Source organism: Limanda limanda, chromosome 10, assembly GCF_963576545.1.
Source record: "Limanda limanda chromosome 10, fLimLim1.1, whole genome shotgun sequence".
NCBI classification, from domain to species: Eukaryota; Metazoa; Chordata; class Actinopteri; order Pleuronectiformes; family Pleuronectidae; genus Limanda; species Limanda limanda.
In genome coordinates, this window is record NC_083645.1 from 17,580,274 (window position 1) to 17,599,487 (window position 19,214).

The 19,214-nt window shown below is 43.6% G+C and overlaps 2 protein-coding genes across 2 annotated transcripts; one reads left to right on the top strand and one right to left on the bottom strand.

The window, feature by feature from the left end:
- The first annotated feature begins 413 nt into the window (after positions 1-413).
- mapk9 (mitogen-activated protein kinase 9) lies at positions 414-15,743 on the top strand. The gene is made up of 12 exons (XM_061079337.1): positions 414-639; positions 6,100-6,246; positions 7,361-7,490; positions 7,971-8,029; positions 8,269-8,407; positions 9,450-9,615; positions 11,186-11,257; positions 11,913-12,095; positions 12,450-12,574; positions 12,685-12,748; positions 13,436-13,507; positions 13,684-15,743. The coding sequence occupies exons 2-12, from the start codon at positions 6,131-6,133 to the stop codon at positions 13,818-13,820; spliced, it is 1,263 nt and encodes a 420-aa protein (XP_060935320.1). The 5' UTR covers positions 414-639; positions 6,100-6,130; the 3' UTR covers positions 13,821-15,743.
- LOC133011580 (uncharacterized) lies at positions 15,637-18,161 on the bottom strand. The gene is made up of 2 exons (XM_061079338.1): positions 17,073-18,161; positions 15,637-16,142 (listed from the first exon to the last, which is right to left on the bottom strand). Exons 1-2 carry the CDS (start codon positions 18,029-18,031, stop codon positions 15,905-15,907), a joined length of 1,197 nt encoding a protein of 398 aa, XP_060935321.1. The 5' UTR covers positions 18,032-18,161; the 3' UTR covers positions 15,637-15,904.
- Between the last annotated feature and the right edge of the window lie 1,053 nt (positions 18,162-19,214).

Here is a 19,214-nt window from a genome sequence, read left to right on the forward strand (position 1 = left end):
TTAAATGAACATTTTTATTATAGCCTTTGATCATTTTAGTTTTACGAGTATTGGAGTATTTTAATGGGATGGTGTTGGTAGGCTACTTTATAATATCTGAATATTTTGTGCACCATGATTAACGAATTCACCGTCAATAATAATCCAATATACTACAGAATAATATATGAGGGCTCATTCTGCTGCAGGTGTAAATATTTTTGATACTGTAAGAAGTACTCTGTTTTTAAGATGTAAGTATGTTGTGATGTGTTACTTTACAAATACTTCGGTCAATGATCGGATGATAAAACCACGTTTGATTTGCTGAAGTAAAGAAAAGTTTATTTTGGGGGGGGGGGGAATAAAGTTTGCGCCAGCGTCAACTCTGCGCGGTGACGTCACCCGCATGCTCGTCCTGCGCCTGTCGTGACGTCGCCTTCCTCCGCAGCAGCAGCCCGAGCCTCCGTGCCGCCGCCGCCGCCGCTGGAGTCACCGAGCAGCCGGGAGGAAGCGCCCCGTGTCCCGACCTGGTCCCGACAGCCCGGCCGGCTCCTTCCGCTCGACTCCCCCCGAGTGTCGCATGAGCCCGGGAGACGTGGAGAGGGTGAGCCGTGTGTTAGATGCTCGGCAGCGGCCTGGGGACGGCGAAGGGAGAAGGTAAGTCTGCCGCCTCCTCCGCTTCCTCTGCCGGTCCGCTGGTCCGCGGAGCTCCCGGTTCAGCCCCGGCCCGACCACCGCATCGCTGCCGGCAGAAGTGACGGGAGGAGCCGGGCGGGGAGAGTAGCGGGCCTCGGTAACTTTGTCACCACCCGGAGACGAGGTGCGTTTAACCGGCTTCATGTCGGAGTGACTCCCGCTGGGTGAACCGGAGACTCCTCGGTGAGCCAGCTGTGCTGCGGCGGTGACTTCATACCTCCGAGTACACAGGGCTGCGTGTGGTGATACAATAAAAAAAATAGATCCCACTCTCACACGTTGCATCTGAGGAGTGTCACTCAGTGAACTCACCCACAGTCCTCATAGCTGAAGGACTGACATGTCTGTTGGCCCAGTGTCACAGCTGCTTCTACAAACCAGTGCCCCCACTGGCACCAGTCACGCAGGGTTCGGTGTGCTGGCGGAGGAGGACCGTGCTGTGTAGTTCACCAGGGGCAAGTTCCGGCTCGTCCACACATCGCTCAGCCGCTGTCACTGCAGCCTGAAGCCTGTCAGAGCAAACAGATTGGCAGGGGTCGAGAGAGGGATCAGACATGTATTTATATACATTCATAACAAGGAGAGCAGGAGTGGTCACAGGGCTACTTGCATTGTTTCCCATTAAAGGGATAGTTCACCCAGTTCACTCATTATCCATTCACCACTGTGCCGATGGAGGGATGGGAGAAGTGTTTGAGTCCACAGAACACTTTTCAGGGGTCAACAGGGTTGCAGCCAAATCCAAAAAACACGACATGTCTCCAAACTGCTCCTGCGGTGTCATCCAAGTGTTTCGGTAAGCCAAGACATTCAAATTCGACTTGAAACAAGGTCATTTACACCATGTTTGTTTTTAGCCTGAATGTCTGCTGTGATCCAAGTGGACATTTAGACTAAAAACATGGAGTAAACACAGACACTTGGATGACCCCACAGGAGCAGTATGGAGGCACTTTATGTGTATTTCTGCTGTCAGCTAAATGATATGTCATGTAATTGGTCAACATTTACTTCAATCGTGTTGGATTGGCTGCAGCCCCTGAGACCCCTGTGTGGACTCCAACCCTTCACCCACCCCTCCATCGGCCTAGTGGTCTTGTGTCCTCTTGGAAACAGTTGTCATCTTGCAGCTGTAGCTCACATCTCTAGTGCAGCAGCCACATACAGTACAAGTGGTTTTGCCTGTTCCGGCTGTGTGTGTTTTGTAACTCATCGTGCTGAGATGCAGAGTCTTCAGGCCATGCTAATCTGATATCCTAGTCAGCTCACTGACTTCCATCCAGCTCCCTACTCAGAGCCATGGCTGCGTTGTGACCCCAAGCTGCACTGGACTGGACTGGACTGGACAGTTGTCACCATGATGTGCTGGGAGTTGAGGATGGTGAAGTTTGTGCCAAGGTCACTAGTTTTATCAACTCGCCTAAAGAAACAAAATCCTATCGGAGCAAAATGATGATCTTCTGAATCAAATGTACTTATAAACTTTCAAATCTAGTTGATACTGATCTTTATTTGAATCTCAAGTTGCACACTCTCATAAACGCCAGTTCCCCCCATTACTTATTCTCTTAGAAGTCGATTTAAATGTTGATTATCTCACAATGATCCGCACCAAACGTATATTAGGGTTCATCCACGTCCCATTCTGCTTCCATCCACCTAGTTTCATGATAATCCATTCAGTGGATTTAGTGTAATCTTGCTTACAAACAAACCAACCAACTAAAAATGGACAGGGGTGAAAACATAACCTCCTTGGCGGAGATAATAAAACTTAATGTAATCTTTAAATCAAATTATGAAAAACTTCCTCTTCTAATCAAATCTGCAGTGAATGTCTGTAGCTAAATATAAATGAGACAGGATCAATAATGTTCCTGAAGAGGGAGCAACTAGCTCCACATAGAAGACACTGGCAGGTTTGTCTTTGCAGGGGAAATGTTAGCATGATGCCTTAATGGTGTTTGGGAAGCAGAGGCCAGTTAATCACAGCGTTCTGAGGAAATGAACAATCAGAGGCTACTGTACCTAATATGGTGGCCGATTACTGGGCAGTTTTTTCCTGTGCGTTTACTGGGATGGATCAGGTTTAAGTAATTGTTAACGCAAACCTCATGATTACACAAATGACTGTCGGTTTCTGGGTTTCCTCTTTTCTTGCCGACATGAGCAATAACACGTGTCAGCTCTTGTGTCTGTTACTCTGAGCTCACACACAGTTTCTTCAATCGTTTCCTGTCAGTGTCTGTATATATGTGCTGAGTCAACTACACATTTAGTCTATATGTTAAGCCCCAATCTTAACAGGAAGTGAAAGATTGTATTACTGGCTGTCAGTTTTTGCTGAAATAGGTTATAGTGATGATTAATGAAGCCTCCACAGTGTTCTTTAGATTGATGTGTGTGTTTTGAATCAATGCACGAGACGTTAAGGTAAAGATGCAACTGTTATTGTTGGATATTTGTTTGTTTGACGTGCTCTGTTGAATCCACGATGCATGTCAATTGAAAAACTTTTATTCTAATCCACCATGTTTCCTCTGTACCTGCACTTACATTTGTATGTAATCATATGAAGAAAACTCTACCAGCTAAATATTCATCAAAAATGTGGCTGACAGGACATTTAGTCCCTCAGTGGACATATCCTTGATGAAACCACAGGGAAGACTAAAGATAGCAAAGGGCAGAAGAGTGAGGGAATGTCAAGAGCATAAAAGAGAGGAAGACAAAGTCAAGGAAATCGGAAAGAGTGAGATAAGCACGGAGTGAAGGTCTTTGCAGCTCACCCCCCTCTTGGGTGTAACCAGTGAGAGTCAGTTGGATATACATGGGAGAAGGCTACCAGTGACTGCCCGCATCCGGTTCAAAACACTAGTACTCGCATACCATGCTGTAAACAGATCAGGTCCAGTTTACATCCAGGACATGGTCAAACACTACACACCAGCACGTTCTCTCCGCTCTGCTTCAGCTAAACGACTCGTTCCTCCTTCACTGCGAGCTAAACACTCATCAAAATCACGACTGTTTGCTGTCCTAGCTCCTAAATGGTGGAATGAGCTCCCACTCGACATCCGGACATCTGAAAGTTTACACATCTTTCGTCGAAAACTAAAAACATACCTCTTCCGACTGTACCTTGAATAAAAAAAAAAAAAAAAAAAAAAAAAAACCACTAACCACTTTTGAAAACTAACACTTTGGTAGCACTAAAATGGCACTTACTTATAGCACTCTGTAGTTTTGCTTTATTTCGAAGAAATTTTACTGTCTTGATTCTTGTTGTTCTTGGTTTGTACCCTCAGGGTTGAATGCACTTATTGTAAGTCGCTTTGGATAAAAGCGTCAGCTAAATGAAATGTAATGTAATGTAAAGAAGGAGAAGGAGAAGAAACCAGGGAGGCACAGGATGAAAGTATAGCGAGTGACGAGAAGGATTCATTTTTCATCTGAGTAATGGTTGAGCTGCAGACCCACACCTCCTACATCTGAAGGCAGATTTCTCTCCCAGTGTTTATACATTTACAAAGAGGCACAGAAAAGGGAAAAGATGACACATTCAAGAAAAAAAGAAACCTTGCTATAAAGAAACAGAAAAAACAGAAAAAACAACTGAGGAGATACACAAACACCTAAGATGTTGGGCAGAGAATGTGTTGGTTTAGGAAATATTACATGCAGGAGTTAACTGATGGATGATAATAAGATGAAACGCATACAAACATCAAATCTGATAGCACATGCTAAAGGTTTTTGTTTGAATTACATTTTGAGGCCAGTAAAGACAGTGACAGTCCCATCTTTATGTTTATCACGTGGTCAAGTCTGTTATTATTCTCAGTCTACTACTTCATTAGTCCCATCTTCATCATTCACTTATATAATCACTGTTATATTAACATTTTATTAAAAAGAATGGGAATGAGCAAATAAAAATGTCCAATATTATAATAATAATATAATATTGGATATTGAAGGATCTTTTCACTTTCAAATGTTCAGAGTTTATTGTTGTCCTGTCTGAGACCTTGCCATGAAGAATCTTACAAATTATTGAGGCTTTAACAACTTTACTTCTACAATTACAAACAATCTGAAAATATTTATATTTTCTCATCGTTGATTAATTAATGACAAGATAATTCATTATCAAATTATGAAAATACATAACTAAACTTTCAAAATAATAGTGTATAATGAGATATTCCAATTATTTTCAATAATACTCTTTTTATCACTCCATTTGGAATTAACTCGAGACTTATTTATTAATTACCATATCAACAGACTTGAATGGAATTTGTTCCGGTGAGCTCACCCAAACAAAGACGAGAAGAAATTATACAAACACTTAAAATAAATCACAGAACATGTAACATTAATAAAATAGAGGCCTTTACAAAGAATGGAATAATAAATTCTCTAAGTATCGACCAGACTAGACTAAAGGTTGATAGCCTTGGAGTCTGTCATCTGACAGCTGCTCACACAGTACAGGTCTTTTCATCATGTTGTGAAAACCGAACCTTTTTAGCTCTACTCAATCTCAACATATCCCTTGCTGCTTTTTTTTTTTTTTTTTTTGGCATATTGTCTCCGTGACCATGAAAACCAGTGAGCACTTATCAAACAGACAAGACTAAAATATCGGAATCCAACGTGTGGCTGTTTACTGAGGGAATGACAAACAGCAGTGACTTCTCGCTCTGTTGCTACTTGCATGGCTATACAATAGTGTGTCCTCGCCCACACACTCAAACCCTGGCAAAGACTCATCCTCCTGTTCCTGAGGAATAATTGCTAACCCTGCCATATTTTTTAATAAACACTATTAGCATAACACATCTAATAACATGTTTCAATTAGCACATGCTCATCCTCTGATGATGGCTGTATATGCACATGGTAGCTGGTTGCAGATGAAAGAATAACAACCTCGCTCTACCTAAACGTTGTCTAAATAAGCGTGCATGTGTGCGTTATGTATGAGCGTGTCAGTGGGAGTTTGAAGATGGCGTCGAGAGCCTCAGGAACTCCAAGCTGTCAGCTGCCTCTGTTCTCCACTACACGCTCGCCAAGGCATTTACAGCCTCGACTTCAGCTGCAGCGCCGGTACCTTTTGTCAGATGAGCAAACTGGGCAGCACACAAAAGCGGCGGCGGCGGATTGGTCGGCTTTAGATGGTGCTGAAAATGAAGGGAGAGATGCCAGGGACTGACTCACTGAGGCTCATCTGAGGGATTCAGTGGACTGAGAGAGGGGCTCGGGTTTCTTAACAGCGTAATAATGGTGTTATGATGCGGTGTAACTCGTTCACTATTCTGTCGCACAGTTTGGGGATTTGTTTGTTTATCTGTTTCTTTTATTCTTCTTCTCTATATTTATTGTGTGTGTGTGTGTGTTGTCTACCCCCCGCAGACAGTGCTGGTGGTCCTGAGTGCTCAGCAGGATGAGTGAGGCCGAGAGCCAGTTCTACAGCGTTCAGGTGGGGGACTCCACCTTCACCGTGCTCAAACGCTTCCAGCAGCTCCGTGCAATCGGTTCTGGGGCCCAGGGCATCGTCTGGTGAGAGGCTGTTCTCCTGTTGGTTGTGTTAATAGCCTGAGGGTTTTGTTAAATCTGACTTCTCTTAATTACATAAATCAAACAGTTGTTGCCTTAGTAAAGTAAGTAAACACTAAGTAGTACATAGATCTGACCTCTATAGGAGCATTTTGTACTCTTCTCCAATTAGGCAGATTTTAGGATGTATGGTTATGTAATTGCCTTTCAAGATATCGATTATCACAGGCCATGTATTGTGTATTTTATTATATCGCTGCCCTGCAATTCCCACCCCTACTTACCTTAAAGTTGCTAACCTGTAAGTAGAATCATGGATTTGAAATATCACGTGTTCTAATCTCAACCCCTTTTCAATAAATGTTGTTGTATTCTTTGTCAACTTGTTTTTTATTGAAGCTATATGATGTTCATAGCGAGTGAAATATGTATATATCGTACAGTCTTCCAATTGAATACAAATCATTTAAGAGCTTCTCCAGTGACTATGACAAGTATTTTCCCAACATTTTCTCTATCCAATTTAATAGAAGATGTTTTTAGCTTCATTTGCAATTTCAAATGAATATTCATAGTCACCAGAGGATTTGTTTGCAATGGTGTGTGGCTAAGCTCCAAGCTTTTGACATGCTCCACTATCCTTTCTCCCCAAACACATTACCATGATGTTTGCCTGAGATATAATTGCACCAACAATGTTTTGTGTTACCCACTGATCTGTTCTCTGGTACCAGCATGAAGGCAAGATTTCTGCTTGCTCACGATTTAATTAATTTAATCGGTAGCACGGCACATTCATGATGAGCTCTTTCCATTTTTGGATACTTGATCAGCTTTTCCTGAGCTCCACCCTAAGACTAAAATTGGGAAATTGCTGCAAAGAAATTTGCTTGTTCGACTGGTATGGCTTTGAAAATTACCCACACTTTTATAAGTATGTCTATTGCAGTGCAATTGAGTGAGGTCTCTTTGCTGTTCCTATTCTTTTGATTTGTATTTTTCTGCATCTGCTCTTATTGTTTAAAGTGATAAGAGAAAATCAATCTCTGTAAGATGTATTAACTTTCTTCCTTTGTCTTTTCATCCTCCCTCCTTTGTACATATATTGTGTGTGCAGCTCTGCTCTGGACACAGTCCTGAGTATACCTGTTGCTGTGAAGAAGCTGTGTCGACCCTTCCAGAACCAGACCCATGCTAAGCGGGCCTACAGGGAGTTGGTGCTGCTCAAATGTGTCAACCACAAAAATGTAAGGCTGATGATCATTTCATTTATAAAATTTATTTATGAGACTCTTCTTTTTTGTATTTGCTGGTATGTGTGATTTATATTTGACATAGATGTTAACAGCTGTAATAAATCATTGAAGGTGTTTTTTATAAAATAAATTATTTAGCATGGTTAAAGGATGGAAAGTTCATGGTCACATCTTCTCCAAAGCCAAAAATAGGATCCTTCTTATGTGATTTGGAGTCGAGCAGGGGGGGGATGACTGGCAGCCAACGCCTACAGCTTTGTGTGTTAAATTAAGAAAACCAAAACCAAACTTCAGTCAACAGAACAAAGAGAGTTAGCTCTCTGCAGCGGCGATAAAGTTTCCTGATCTGAGTGAGGGGATCCAGGCAAACCCTCTTAGTGCTCTGCCCTCTGTTGTCGAGCTCTCCACAGTGAAGTGGATGTAGCTGGGAGAGTAACAGAGTGGACTAATGGCCTGTCTCTCTGCTCGCAGATCATCCGTCTGATCAATGTGTTCACGCCTCAGAAGTCCCTGGAGGAATTCCAGGATCTGTGAGTGGCACTGAAGTTTTTCACTTTCTTTTTCACATTCAGAGATTTTAACTTCTATTTACTTGTCAGTGTCTACAACTGCTCTGCATCAGTGTCACAGTATTTGCTCTCTATAGTAACTGTTTATATTATCTGTCACTTTTCTGTTAAGTGGTTCTTTACTGATTTTTCATTCTCCTGGTGTTACCTTATACTTTAATTAATTCGTGACTGTTTTTCATTCCTTCCTCCACTCTCAGGTATCTGGTGATGGAGCTGATGGACGCCAGCCTGTGCCAGGTGATCCACATGGACCTGGACCATGAGAGGATGTCCTACCTGCTCTACCAGATCCTCTGTGGCATCAGCCACTTGCACTCTGCTGGCATCATCCATAGGGTAAGGACAAGGAATAATTGTTCTAGTTGGGAAATAGTTAATAACAATACATTTTTTAAAAACTGCTGAAATATAGTTACCTAATATCAATCTGAGTTTGGTCAGAAGCATGTTCTGTTTGCACCTGTAACCACAACAAATAATGAATTAGTTTGCTCATTAGTTACAGGGATTAAAGTTTTTTTCCATCGTTGTGATATATTTCCATCCTTTGGATTCCAGAGAGGCCGTCAATGTGATCAGTCTGAAAGAGGGAAGGAAATTGAGGGGTGTCACACTGAGCGAGTCGAGTGCTGGCTGGCGAACAGCAGATTACTCATTTAGGAAAATAAATAGTTTTAATGAGTAGTTAATTCAAATCCATTTTTAGCTTTCCATAACAATTTGCGATGGGGTTTGCGCGTGCATTTACTGTCCTCAGGCCGATGCTTTAAAACAATAGGGGAATAATGATAGAGACTTTTCTTTGTGCCTGTAACCATCATGTCCCCAAATGCTCTTCATGAATGTGTTTTGGCTTTTAAAGCAAAATGTTTTCACCTTTTTCTTCCATCTCACATACAGCCCCTCTGGAAAAGACCTCAGTCCCTGTCTGAAAGCAGCTTGAGCTAGTTTATGTGCTTTGACACTCTCTGAACTACTGCAGAAGTAAAATGTAGCAGTGTGATGCATGTAATCCACCCAAGATTCAACATGCTATACTTAATAGCAAAATTAATAAAGTTGATTAGGATTTTTCTTATATCCAGGGCCTGAAAAATAATCCATAGTATGTTTAGTTTTTTCGCTGCAGAAAAGAACACATGATGTCAGTCCTCCTCCATGTTTGTTCTTTCTTCTGAAGTCACGTTTAATCACACAAGTGCTCCACACAGTTCAGGAGGTGGCGGTAATATAGGGGCTGGAGACCGAGAGACTGCTCTGTCCATTGTGTCCCTTCTTATCTTTCGCCATCTCATGTCTGTGTACAAATACACACCTCCGGGACAATGTCTTTATTTGTGTATGTTTCTATAGATTTATAGAGTTTCTCTCCCCTCAGGATCTGAAGCCCAGCAACATTGTGGTGAAGTCGGATTGCACTCTGAAGATCTTGGACTTTGGCCTGGCACGGACAGCTTGCACTAACTTCATGATGACCCCCTATGTGGTGACCAGATACTACCGCGCCCCAGAGGTCATTCTAGGCATGAAGTATAAGGAGAATGGTGAGCAGTCTCAGAACAACAGGTTTATTTATTTTTCTCAAAGATGCCTTCTGAGATTTTAGATAGTGTGATGTATGTTCATGTGTTCATGTTTCTCTGGTTTGGTTATTTGATGCTCTAAATCAGGGTGAAGGGTTATGATTGACAGCTCAGACTGACTCACGATTGGTTGTGCTTCATCTTCCGATCGCTTCTGCACAGACACGGGAACTTAAAGCACAAGATGGCAGCATTCTTATCTGGGGTGTTTTGGCTTCATATCTGGATCTTGGGAGGAATTGGAGACGTCTCCATATTTATATACAGTCAATAGTTGATACTGGCTCCTCATACATGAATTTAATTCTTAAATATATATCAGATTGTTTACAAAAATATATTACAGAGCATGATGCAGAGGAAACATGATGTGATTTAGAACAGATTCATGACAACATGTTTGTCCAGTAGATTCGATTGTTTGCTTCACAAAAGCCTTTGAGTAAGAAGCATATCAGAGTTGAACAGATGGAACAGGCTGTCAAGCAGGATGAGCTTGCTTATTGTTCTCTTATAATACACAGTGTGAAATCTTTGATCCAGTTGTGCTCTAGTTGCTCATCCAATGTTTTTTTTATGAGTGACTGCCTGCATTATGCTACTACTCTGCATACTGTGGACCTGTGGTCTGTCGGCTGCATAGTGGCCGAATGGATCTCTCCTACCCTTAAAAGGACTACATCCTGCTTGGTGTGTCAGCGTAAGCATTTGTCAACACCAAGTAGAGACAGAAGACTCAGCACACAGTTGCAGGGTTTTAAAATCAGGAATAATTTATTTCTTCAATCAGCGAATTTCGGCCAATAGCGAAAGAGAAGCCTAAATCTCTCAAACTGTTTTTTGTCAGACTTGTCATTTCTCTTTTTCTTTGTGAGGGATTACAAACATGAAACACTAATCAGGCCTCATCGTGACCTAATCTGAGAGGGCAGTATTTGGCCTACAATACAAACGTACTGCAATGATCAGTGTAACCTGTCCAAAGATTTCAGTTAAGACTTCTGCATCAAAGACTCGATCTTAAGTCCTCTGTAATGATGCAGAGCACAGAGAGCTTTCTGCCTCAGTGGTAAAATGGAGGGAAGAGATGAGTGGATGGCGAATCGCCACATATTAATGCTCTGAAGCAAACAGTGGACTCTGGCTATGCCGCTGAGCGCGCACACTCACACACAGGGAGAAGTGAGGCAGGGAGCAACAGCTGTGTAAACTGATAAGCAGAGAGCCGAGGAGAAAGGCCTGGAAGCCTGCGTCTTGTTCTGCAGCCAGAGAGAGAAAAGAAAGTCAGCCGGAAGAAGAATACGATCAAAATGTCCAGCCGTGGAGAAGCCAGAGGATAGAACCAAATATCAAGAGCTGCTCTTCTGCATTTCAATGTTTGTCGTTCAAATTTATACCACAGGGCATGTTGCTTCCCCCCCAGCTTTCATGTTGATTTACTTTGCATTTAATGAGAATTATACTGTGTGGTTTTTATGTGATCTGTTTTTTTAATACCTTCTGTGCATGTGTGTGTTTGTTCTGTTTCCAGTGGACATCTGGTCGGTGGGGTGTATCATGGGAGAAATGGTAAAGGGCAGCGTGATCTTCCAGGGCACTGACCGTATCCTTCACAGCTCGGGGTCCCACATCGTTCACCCTCCATCAAACCCCCATTCGGCATAAAAATGCTCTTTCATCTTGATCATTTTCTTTTATTATAGTTACCCCCGCACACTTTCTCTCTCGAGACTTTTCCCTCATCATGTCCTCTGAGCTTTATCTGTCGAATGGGATGACTCAAGTTTTCCAGCAGACCTCATTTTGTACAGAGAGCTCTCTTTGTTTCCTCTCCTCTTCAGTGATTATTCTTCTGTCCAGATATCTGCAATCACCTTTAATTGAAACACGGAATCAAACTTTAGCTCTGGAGATGATTTGCATTTATATTAGCGCTGTCTAATGAGTTTGATTACATCTTCACTTACTATCTCTTTTTCAGTGTTACTGTCCATTCGTACCTGAGTGGCAGAGAATGGATGTGTAACACAATCTGGTTCTGGGGCAGATTGGTTTTCATCTGTGGAAGTAATAACATTTTTACTGCGGTGGTAAATCCGCAGGCTTCCTGACTGTTGGTACATCTGTATTTTTATTGCTTTTTTTTTCTCACTGACACAAGATTCTCTGCCACATGTTCTTCACATAAACTCAAATGTGTATATATACCCATAATGCAGTACCGCAGCAGGGTTTTTCCATAACAGCATGCTGTCCAGACATCGACCAGTGGAATAAGGTGATAGAGGTTCTGGGCACGCCCAGTCTGGAGTTTATGAACCGGCTGATGGAGACTGTGAGGAACTATGTCCTGAACAAGCCACAGTATCCTGGCTTGAGCTTTGCTGATCTTTTCCCCGACTGGGCCTTCCCTTCTGACTCAGAGCAAGACAAAGTGAAGAGTAAGAATTTTGAATATTAAGACTTTGCCCTGTATGTGTAGATGTTTGCATCCTTTTTACTAATATATATTTTATACAACAAAACTTTAGCTAACAAAATTACAGAGGCTGAAAACTGGACCTTTTTCACTAGTTCAGAGAATGATGAATCAGGTCAGACATTTTTCTGCCGTAATCTATGACGTTAAGATCAGGAAATCACGTCACTGAAGCTAGATGAAATCTCGACATTCCCAGAAATGTTTCCCAATACCACAAGGGGAAGTAATCAGTTCTCATGAAGGCCGCTCAAATGAAGTGATGTCATAGTTCTGTTTCCATAGTAACCCTGCCCTCCCTCTGTTGCCATAACAGCAGGTCAAGCACGGGACCTGCTGTCCAAAATGCTGGTTATTGATCCCGAGTCCCGCATCGACGTAGAAGAAGCTCTGAACCACCCCTACATTCACGTGTGGTACGACCCTGGGGAAGCAGACGCGGTGAGGCGATGTTTGGATTCAAGACATTTCCGAGGTTAAACCCTCTATGAGTGTCAGTGGTTGTGTGTGTGACCTTGGTGTGACACATGTATTTCCTCTCTGTTTCACAGCCTCCACCCCAGATTTCAGACAAGCAGCTGGAAGAGCGAGAGCACTCCATTGAGCATTGGAAAGGTAGGATGCACTGCCCTCTAGGGAAACATATCAGCAGTGCAGTTTAAGTTCCTTTACATTTTAACTAAATGGACAGGAATCTTTAGAATCATGTTTCTATTATATCTGTAGGTAGATTTTCATTTTCCCATTGCACAAGAAGTTTCAGCTAAAGGTCAGCTTGGTCGTTTATGGCTTTTCTCATGAAAACCCAGATGCCAGAAAGACATCGACTTTTCAGTTCAGCTAACTCGGACATCACAAATGTCCGAGTCAGTGGCTCTGGACATTTTTCTTAACTTCTCACGCTAGTCCCTTAGTGGTTTATCTGTAAAATATCCGAGTGAGCCCATATGAGAACACAGCAGGCAAATGTCCCAGAAATTCACAGAATGCAAGTTGATGAAGATTCTAACACAACCCAGAAAAACAAACAAAAAATACTAATTACTGCCATGTGCATGGACAATGACGATGTGAACTTGGAAAGGCAAACTGGATTTGAGAGCTTTTGGTGATAAGGGACGATGTCAGTGTCTTTTGCTGCTTCCTGCCCGCTCTATCCAGACTCCACCTTTTTCCTGTTGTGAATATGTCTGACATGGACAATCTCCTGCTGCGTCCTTTGAATGTGAAACTCAAATGTTCACCCTTTTTTCAACCCCAAATCCAACACATGATGTCACAACATTACGTCTTTCTCCACAGAACTTATTTATGAAGAGGTGATCGACTGGGAAGAGAGGAACAAGAACGGTCTAATGAAAGAAGATTGCTCTGGTGAGTACACGCACCTTCTTCATGTGTCAGCTATACATAAACGTGATGTAGCTTCAGCTCAAGACACAAGTTTCCTGAAATAGGTCATAGTGGACAGAGAATCCACTTAATTAACTTTTGTTATTATTTGTAATTTCACAACATTGTACTTGTCCTCTCCATTGTGTGTGTCTCAGATGTGGCATCAGGTTCCGCCTCACAGTCCTCCTCAGCCAACGACATCTCGTCCATGTCCACGGAGCACACCTTGGCCTCGGACACAGACAGCAGCAGCATCGACACACTGACGGGACCGCTGGACGAGAGTCAGTGATCACAGTCCATTGGCCCCCTCTGTCTGCCTGCCTCAGTCCCCCACCTCCCATATATGATATCTAAAGATCAATCGGTCATTCCCCTTCTTTTCTCTGTTTTCTTTTCCCGTTCAACCTCAAAGAAAAGGTTTATTTTTCTATTTTCTTTTCCCCGCACGATCTGGTGGCTCATCCTCTTTGTCTACACACTCTGTTTTGGACTGCAAGCTGGAGGTCGAAGCTATCTATGCTGTTTTTTGGGGTAAAAAAAGGTTGCTCTTTCTCTTCTTTGTGGATATTGTTTAACTCCATCAAGTATATTGATGTATGCACCTGTAATGGTTTTCAGGTTTCCAGAAGGAGGCAGTGGTGGATTTGTTTTGTATGCCTGTATTTTAATAGTTTTATTTTTTTAGCAAATGTTAAGTTGAAACCAGAGGTCATTGTCATCGAATCCGTGCAGACACGTGCTGACCCCAGCTGCTCTCATGCATGTTACGCCAATAAGAACAAGAGCTTGCCATAATTCGATCGCACTTACCGTCCATCAGATGATCAAACACTAATCCGAACTTTGATCGACCCTTTCGCTAGCTCGCAGGATTGCATATCTCCACAGTGGTGTGTTCTTTCTTTGATGAATTGGCTCGAGTGATGTGGATTTTGAGCTTTTACTCCTGTCTATTAGGGGAAGTTGTGGTTGCAGTGTTACTGTTTTATTTCCTGATATAATGTACTGTATGTAAAGATGTCAAGATCTGACACGCATAGTGACTGTAGACCCTTTCGTTACCAGTACAGTAGAACTTCAACATATCTGTAGAACTATATATTGCAATCATCCCGATTTGAACATAAGGTTCTTATTATCAATGTGTAAATCAAAAGACTATCGTAGTCCTATTCGTTTGGGGAAGGCTCAAAGCCACACGTAGTATTTATTTTTGTGTTCTAGCAAAATGTTGCACATGATCACATCGAGGCCCATGGGAATCAAGCCTCTTGTCAAAAAATGTCATTGATGGATAAATGCATGGGCCGCACCTTTTTCTAAACCATTCCATTAGTGCAGAGACAATAATAAAATGACCCCTGAGTCAGACGTCATTTAGAACACACGCCACGGCAGTGAAACACAAACAATAAGGGTGTTGAACTTGCATGAAGGCAGTCGTGATGCCTCTAAGATACTGTAGCTCTTGTTTAAAAAGACAAATCCGTTCAGATCACCTTTACTTTTACTTACAGTACCTTGATGTTTGTGGTTCTGAAATACTATTCATAAGATTTATTTTTTTGCCTTGTAAGCCTATATATATTTGTGTGTGTGTGTATGTGCGTTTCCAAATGTACAGTGCAACACTCTCCCTCTCTATCTCCCTGGAGTTGTCCCTGAAGACAGCAGTCTGTAAAGGCAGTGTCTGGGGGGGAAGTTGCCCCGGCAACAGAGAAGCAGCAGCATTGTGGTTTAAAAGGAGGATGTGAGTCCTGGATCCAAATCTGGACCTTGCAACTCGAGATTGAGACTTTAAAGATGATCGTTGGAAATGGACTGCAGAGCTGCTTTTTTTTTTTTTAAACTGATTGCACGGTGTGATGGACATGCAGAAACACGACACTGCGGAGCCACTGAGGACTTACGCACCATGTTTTCCTTTCAAAGACCATGACCTTATTCTTTCAGTCATGCCTTAAATGACCTGAGGAGTGGCCAACTCGCTCACTCGCATCATGTTCTCCCACATGGACTGAGCTTCACAGCGATCAGAGAGTCTCGTGTGTTTACCAGGATTTCAAAAGAAAGCGCCATTGAACAATGTACATCTCACATTTCCGTTCAGTTTGTTTCTCCTTTTATTTTCAGAGATGTCCTGTGTGATTGCATCGACCACAACGTTATTATCACTTGGCCCTTACGCAACTAATAAAGTGGACATCAGTGATTCTTTTTGTTTCAGTGAAGAAATAGCTGTACATTTAAATCCTTCCCAAAGAGAGAGCAACATGTTCTGCCTAGAGACAAACCTCAGCACCAGGTCTTTCTTGCCTTTTTCCCCTAAATCTGCACACACCATTCACGTCGTCACACCACACACTCTCCTCCTCAGAAGCTCTTGACAATATACTCTGTCTTCTTGGCCTCGTTGTTCAGTTCTCCGAAGGTGTCGAAGAACTGATCCATCTCTCTCTGCAGCGTGGCGTTGCGAGCTTCAGCGGCATCCCGGCCTCTCTCCGACTCCTCGATCTTAGTCTGGATGACCTGGTACCAGTGGCGCTGCTGCACCAGGTTGGTTTTCAGCCGCACAACCTCAACCTGCAGCTCCTCATTTCTCTGCTCTAGGCTGATGAGGAGAGACAAGACGGGAAAGGTTACTGGTTCATATGTCGGTGGGTTGCTTGACATTTAAGCAGGTGGAATGGGTGTCTCTAAAGTTTGGGTTCGAATGTACAATTAGATTTATTTTACCATAGTGACTCAGATGAGTGCACACGTCCATTATCGAGCTGCAACAGATGACACAAACAAATCCAAAAGGTGAAAGAGTTTTTAAAGAAAGTGATCAAATCCCTGGATTCATCCCCTGAATTAATATTTAATGGATTCTTCGCTGACCCATACAACTTCCTTAGGCCGAGTGTCATGGTGATCCAAACAAATAAACAGACGGGTGAAAACATAACCTCCTTGATGGAGTTGGCTATCAAGTAAAAATATCCTGTGTGAGTTACGTGTGTGGTTCAGGGAAACAACCTTAAATTAGCTCTCTTTCCGACGCCTTGAGCTGTTTCTATTTGTCCGGTTAGATTATTAAAACCAATCTTCTCCAGCTATTTACCAACGCAATTTGTTTATCTTGGAAAATACACAGAAAAACATGCATACATACACGAGCAGCAAATATAGTACATCTGAGTGCTTGATAAAAAAATTTCAGTGTAAATATGGGAGATTTTAAAGCAGCTGTTGGTGCCGTGGGAACCGAACAGGACACACGGGGGAAGCTCGTGGTCGAGTCAGTGACCCGAGCAGCACAGCTGAGTGGACACTCGCTCTCTGGGCCTGGGAACATTGTGTTGCCCTTCACTGGAAACACACCACAAGCAAGACTCTCAAGTCAGGTCAGTGAACTGAAAGTGTGAAACTGAAGCCAGCAGCAACAGCCTGTTAAACTCAGTCTTCTACAGGGTTTTATCTAACCTGTGTAAAGTGATTCAAATAAACTGTGAATGTCGAAAAAGGGAAATGTGAAACCAACAGAACTGAACATTACCTGATTATCCTTTCCTCATACTGCTCCCTCTGTCGGCCGATCTGCTGCTGGAGGCTGGTGAGGAGGCTGCGGAGGGCGCTGGCACACGGGTCAGCCTGGGGCACGGGGGGGGGCACCCTGGGAGACCAGGCCGGCTGCTCGGGGGGCCACAGGGCCTGGCACTCAGTGGGACACAGCTGGGGGGAGCTGCCTGTCAGGACGTGAGGTGACGATGGGAGCTGAAGGTCGGCCTGCTGAAATCCACAGGATCCTGAGTCCAGCTCGGGCTCCTGCTCTCGCTTCTTGTCTTGGTCTGGATTCTGGTCCTGGTTGATGGAGCCGCTCTCCGGGAGGCTGATCTCACAGGAGGACCAGGGGCTCTTGTCTTGACTCATTCCTTCAGCCTCCATGAGGCCCTGCATGTGCTCAGGGGCCCATGCCTGATACATCTGCTCCTGGAAACTTGTCTCTGTCTGGAAGACCTCCTGGAGGTTTTCCGGGGTGACAGCGTCAGGCAGGTTGTCATACAGAGACAGAGCACTCCTGTGCTGCTCACTCTGGGATGGATTGGGGCTCTGGGAGAGATGGGCTCTGTCCTCTCCACAGCCTCCCTGCTCCCCTCTTCTCTCTCCTCCTCCTCTTCCTCTGTTCATGCCCTGATCCAGCTCTGCGTCCCAGCCCTGTCTCCCCCGGCCCCCTCCCCAGCTGCAGTAGCTATGGTCTGGCCAGGCGCCAGGCACTCGTCCCCCACCGTCCAGTGTGGGAACCACAGCCACAGCTGGGGTCAGTCCGGCCAGAGGGCTGCAAGGGCTGCAAGGGCCTGGGAGTCTGGTTACAGCCGGGCACACCACCCTACTCTCCACTTCCCTCACCCGGGCCCTCCCTCGCTGGGCGAAAGGTGGGCAGTTGTCGTACAGGGGGTCCATGGAGCAGGAGCTGGCTGTGGTGGGGGACTCAGTAGGAAGACAGGGCAGCTCCATGATCGAGCCAAGCACATGGGAGTGCTGAGTGCCCCAGATAGCTGCCCTCCCCTCCTTGGGCTGCTGTGAGTGGGACTGAAGGCGTGGTGTGGAGCCTCCTTGTGTCAAGTGCTGATGTGTCGTGGTGAGAGGAAGGTGTAGGAGCCGCCCTCCTCCCCCTTTGGCTGGCTCCCTACTGTGCCCTCAACCTTACTGTCTAATGGGAGACAGGTTGTAGTGTGGGCGTAGCCAACAGGAACTCTGTGTGTGTGTGTGTGTGTGTGTGTGTGTGTGTGTGTGTGTGTGTGTGTGTGTGTGTGTGTGTGTGTGTGTGTGTGTGTGTGTGTGTGTGTGTGTGTGTGTGTGTGTGTGTGTGTGTGTGTGTGTGTGTGTGTGTGTGTGTGTGTGTGTGTGTGTGTGTGTCTTTAAGCAGCACTGACATCAGCTGTTACTTTAGCACAGTGTCTGAGGGAGGGACCAGGGTGTAATATGGTCTGGCACATTCCGAAAGACAGTCACACATATCTGCAACCACAGAAATAGACAGTGACCATAAGCACAAAGTGTGAACACTCACAAGGAATCACATAATCCTCCCAAGAAACAATCGTGCACTTAATCGAATCGAGCCACACCTGAATATATGACGCAAAGTAGCACACGTCTCATCAGAATCAGAATCAGAAGGTATTTATTGCCAAGTAGGTTAACACCTATCTGGAATTTGCTCTGGTTATTGGTGCATACAATGAACATAGAAACATAAAACACACAATAAATACACCACACATAAGAAAAACAATAATAATTAAAAAAAAAACAATATATATTTACTCACTATATACTTCTTATTTACTCACTTTTTCTAGTATTATTTATACAAGGTAGCATTTATTTAGACATAAACATATCTATATAAAAATATATAAAAGACAAAAGATATAAAAAGTGAAGTAAAAAGTGAAATTCAAAATGCAAAAAGCAAAACAGTGAACAGTGTCAAATTGCAATATGCAATGTAATACAGTATAATATAAATATAATATAATAAAATATGTGTTAATGAGGGTCACTCTACCCGGTTTGAACCAAGGTGAACTGGTGCTAGTGTTGGTTCTGGGTTGGTTCATCTTGCAAACTTCTGAGAACCAGTTTGTTTTTCCACGTGGTCGAGTCACATCATTACGTCAGTGTTCACGTCACT

Excerpts from the sequence above, each read along its gene's own strand:
- mapk9 (XM_061079337.1), top strand. The coding sequence starts at position 6,131 with ATGAGTGAGGCCGAGAGCCAGTTCTACAGCGTTCAGGTGGGGGACTCC. Across the intron at positions 11,258-11,912 it reads GATCTTCCAGGGCACTGACC|ACATCGACCAGTGGAATAAG; the intron begins GTATCCTTCACA and ends CATGCTGTCCAG. Across the intron at positions 12,096-12,449 it reads AGAGCAAGACAAAGTGAAGA|CAGGTCAAGCACGGGACCTG; the intron begins GTAAGAATTTTG and ends TTGCCATAACAG.
- LOC133011580 (XM_061079338.1), bottom strand. The coding sequence starts at position 18,031 with ATGGAGCTGCCCTGTCTTCCTACTGAGTCCCCCACCACAGCCAGCTCC. Across the intron at positions 16,143-17,072 it reads TATGAGGAAAGGATAATCAG|CCTAGAGCAGAGAAATGAGG; the intron begins GTAATGTTCAGT and ends TCTCCTCATCAG.